At 37.2% G+C, this 4,203-nt stretch overlaps 1 protein-coding gene across 1 annotated transcript; it reads left to right on the top strand.

The window, feature by feature from the left end:
- Positions 1-2,498: 2,498 nt before the first annotated feature.
- Positions 2,499-3,465, top strand: LOC145570950 (putative mitochondrial protein AtMg00860). Its single transcript, XM_081630068.1, has 2 exons — positions 2,499-2,622; positions 3,059-3,465. The coding sequence occupies exons 1-2, from the start codon at positions 2,499-2,501 to the stop codon at positions 3,463-3,465; spliced, it is 531 nt and encodes a 176-aa protein (XP_081486194.1).
- Positions 3,466-4,203: the final 738 nt, after the last annotated feature.

Raw genomic sequence — 4,203 nt, 5'->3', positions numbered from 1 at the left:
GTAGAACCCGAACCTGAGACACCTGAACCAATGGAGGAGACAGATGATTCTGACTTCGATCCTACAAGCTACGAATAATCAGCTGACAAAAGGGACAATGTTCGAAAGGAGTAGACTCCTATAAATTCTTTTCATTAGGAACTCTTAGTTATCTTCAATATTAACATTGTTTGCAGTTTAAGTAATAAGTGGCATGTCCACAAGGATTCAGTGAACTTATGAAAATTCATAAGTGATTAAACTCATTTTTATTTCAGTATTTTATTCTTCCTTTATATCAATAAAATTTCCACTTTATTTCTTTACTTCTTTCTGCCAATTTAATTCGTCTCAATCACAACAAATAGTTACATCTCCAAATTATCCATCTTGTATTGCTATCCCAAATTTATGAACCTTACTCCAATTGAATTTAATTCATATTTTCAAGCCTTGAGGGTTCATGGGAATTATTTTTATTTATTTATGTGATGCTTTATTAAATGTATGGTTGGTTAGCAATCAATAATTAATTGCTAAGCTACAAATTTTGGGAAGTTTAGCACTATGACCCCAAATTGTTAGCTTCAAATTTATTGTGTATGACTTAAGGGTAATTAATTAATAGGTGAGTGTATGCCTTGGGATCTAACCTAAACCATATTTAATTTAGAGCCCTATTCTTTTAATTCAGGAGAAGAAAGATGGCAGGGGGAAGCAGTACCAACAATGAGGGAAATGAACTTAGCGAAGTAGTAATGCAATTGGAAACAGTTTCCCAACAACTGGCAAGAAACTCGACTGGTAATGGGGATGACCAGGGGGAGCTTTTTAAGAAGGTGGCTCAAAGTAAGCCACCAACATATTAAGGGGAGCCTGATCTTACCATACTGGAAAACTGGTTGAGGGAGTTTGACAAGCTGTTTGGAGCTGTAGGATGCACAGAAAATTCGAAAGTAAGCTGTGCTACCTACTATCTGAGGGGTGAAGCTGACCTTTGGTGGCAACAAAATGAAACTACAATTAAGGCACTACCTGGATTCAATTGGGCTACGTTCCAAGAGAAAGTGAGAGACAAGTTTTACCCTAGCTTCTTATAGAAGCAGAATGCTGAGGAGTTCTCAAACCTTAGGATGGAAAAGATGTCAGTTACTGAATACTACACCAAGTTTATTGAGTTGTGCCATTTTTCTAAAGAGTCTGTTGCTACAGAAAAGGCAAAGGCTAGAAAGTTTGAGAGTGTCTTGACTAATGATTTGCAGTTAAAGATGTGCGGGAAAGTGTTTGAGACCTTGGATGAAGTATATGGAAGGGCTGCACACCTATACACATTGGAGGAGAAGAAAAAGAAGGAGTTAGCTGAGATAGAAGGAAGAGAGAAGAGGAAGGAAGTGGGGCAAGTTTCTGGTAACCAACAGGGAAACCAGAACGGTTTTAAGAAGCAGAAGTACCACCATAACAACAATAACTTCCACAATTATAATAACTTCCAAGGTAATAATCGTCAGGGAGGACGTAATAACAATGGAGGAACTAGAAACCATAACCAAGGAAATAACAAGAATGGAAGGACTTATTTTTGCAAAAGGTGCAAGAACAATCACCCTGGTAGGGATTGCAAAGGCAATCTGGTTGCTTGTCGCGCTTGTAATAAACTTGGGAATAGGGAGTATGAATGTTTCTCTAAGAATACCAATGGGAACCGACAGAACAATAATTCAAGAGGAAATCAGAGGAATTTTCAGGGGCCAAAATAACTTTACTAAGAATAAGGGAGTGCAACAGAATGGGGTGAAGAACAACAACAATAACAGTGGGAACAATCAACAGAAAGATGGAGCTGCAGGGAAACTGAATGTTTTGAGTAGGTATGAGGCGGATTCCACGAAAGATGTGATCACTGGTACTTTTTCTATTAACTCTATTCCTGTTAAAGTATTGTTTGATTCTGGTGCAACTTTTTCTTTTTTTTCTAAAGGTATTATTTTAAAACTAAAAGACTGTTTAGGATCAGTAGAAGTAGTAGATCTACCTATAACAATTCCTACGGGTGGGGTAGTGAAATGTACCAAAACCTTTAGAAGTGTGCCTTTAGAAATAGAAGGGAAAGTATTTTTGTCTGACCTCATTGAGTTTGGGTTGAGTGACTTTGATCTCATTTTGGGAATGGATTGGTTGAGTAAGTACAATGCTGAGATCAGTTGTCGGTCGCAGAAAGTGAAAATGGTCACAAATGGGAATGAATTGGTAACTTAATGGATGCATGGTGAAACCAAGTGCCCAAGGTTAATATCGGTGCTAAAATTGGCAAAGTACGTGAAGAAGAGGCATCCAGTATATTTCTTCAATGTTAGGAATATGGATCATGAACAAGTGACGAAACCAGAAGATATAGAAGTAGTCAATGAATTCCTGGATGTATTTCCAGAGGAGATTCCTAGAATGCCACCTAAGAGGGCAATTGACTTTACCATAGATTTAGTTCTTGGAACAGCCCCAATATCTAAAGCACCATATTGATGGCACCTGCTGAAATGACTGAGTTAAAGGAGCAATTGCAGGATTTATTGGGAAAGGGATACATTAGATCAAGCGCTTCTCCTTGGGGAGTGCCAGTTCTATTTGTGAAGAAGAAAGATGGAAGTATGAGGCTGTGCATTGACTACAGAGAATGAAACAAGGTGACCATAAAGAATAAGTATCCCCTACCAAGAATAGATTATTTGTTTAACCAGTTAAAGGGTGCTATAGTGTTTTCAAAGATCGATTTGAGGTCTGGGTATCACCAATTGAGGATTTCAGATGAGGACATCCCTAAAACTGCATTTAGGACAAGATATGGACACTACGAGTTTACAGTTATGCCATTTGGATTGACAAATGCTCCAGCAATCTTTATGGATTTGATGAATAGGGTGTTTCATCAATTTATGGATAAGTTTGTGGTAGTGTACATAGATGACATATTAGTGTACTCAATGAGCAAAGAAGAGCATGCAAAACACCTAAGGGCAATTCTGCAAACACTAAGAGAAAACCACGCCTTTATGAAAAGTTCTCTAAGTGTGAATTTTGGTAGGAAAATTTGTGTCCAAGGATGGAGTAGAAGTAGACCCAGCCAAGATAGAAGCTGTTAAGAGTTGGCCTACACCCAAAACAGTATCTGATGTGCGGAGTTTCTTAGGTTTAGCAGGGTATTACAGGAATTTTGTTAAAGATTTATCTAAGATCACTAAACCCATGACTACTATAATGAAAAAGGATAAGTTCGAGTGGGATGATAAGTGTGAGGAAGCATTCCAAATGCTGAAGAAAAAACTAGTCACAGCACCAATGCTTACATTGCCAAACGATAGTGGGGTGTATGATGTGTATAGAGACGCATCAAAGAATGGTTTAGGGTGTGTACTTATGCAAAATGGAAAGGTGATTGCATATGCGTCGAGGCAGTTAAAGACACATGAAGTGAATTACTGTTGGACTTAATGATTTTGATGATGACACAACCTCACTTACTTACAAACTAATAAGTGCTTGATTGTTTAAGTTTGTACTCAGTTGCAAAGACCAGGAGAATTAAGTGTCTTGTAAAAATACCACGAGGAACAAGAAGACCAGAAGCAAAGCTATCCATAAAGAAGAGTTCATTTGTAGGAACTGGTGCTTCAGAAATGAAGACTAGGGAAAGAGATGGTTCCCCTCAGGGAAAAGAAGCTTCAGAGAAGAAGCCTCACTAGAGAAGAGAAGTTCCTTCCAAGGAACAGGAAGCCTCAGAGTAGAAGCTTCATCAGAGAATCATGAAGACTAAATATATTTTTATATTTTAGGATTTATGTAAGTATGAGAAATTAATTACACTCGAAAAATCTGTGTGGAATTGGTCTTAGGAGAAAATATTGTGCATACTAGTTTTTAGGAAAATGGTTAAGTGGTTAAAAGATTATCTTTTTCTCCAAAAAGATTTTATTTTCGAAAAATATCTTTTACAAAAAGATTTTATTTATTTTCTGATTTTCAAAATATATTTGTAAAATAAAATCTTCACGTTTTCTAAAAACTTGCGGCCTACTCCTCCATGTTCTTCTTCAAGTCATGGTATTGCACATTGAGGAGTTCATGGTTCCTTAATTTTAGGAACATGATCTTCTTAGTGGGTTGGAGTAGTGGCGTAATGGATTTGCTGCACAAAGAGGTTTTTCCAATGTGTTTATTGCTTTATAAATA

This window comes from Chenopodium album, chromosome 2, assembly GCF_948465745.1.
Source record: "Chenopodium album chromosome 2, dcCheAlbu1.1, whole genome shotgun sequence".
Classification (NCBI taxonomy): Eukaryota; Viridiplantae; Streptophyta; class Magnoliopsida; order Caryophyllales; family Amaranthaceae; genus Chenopodium; species Chenopodium album.
This window is presented reverse-complemented; position numbering and strand designations above follow the sequence as displayed.

Bases quoted from the DNA above. Each gene is read 5' to 3' on its own strand.
- LOC145570950 (XM_081630068.1), top strand. From the start codon at position 2,499: ATGGCACCTGCTGAAATGACTGAGTTAAAGGAGCAATTGCAGGATTTA. The intron at 2,623-3,058 runs GTATGAGGCTGT...GAATTTTGGTAG, and splicing joins TGTGAAGAAGAAAGATGGAA to GAAAATTTGTGTCCAAGGAT.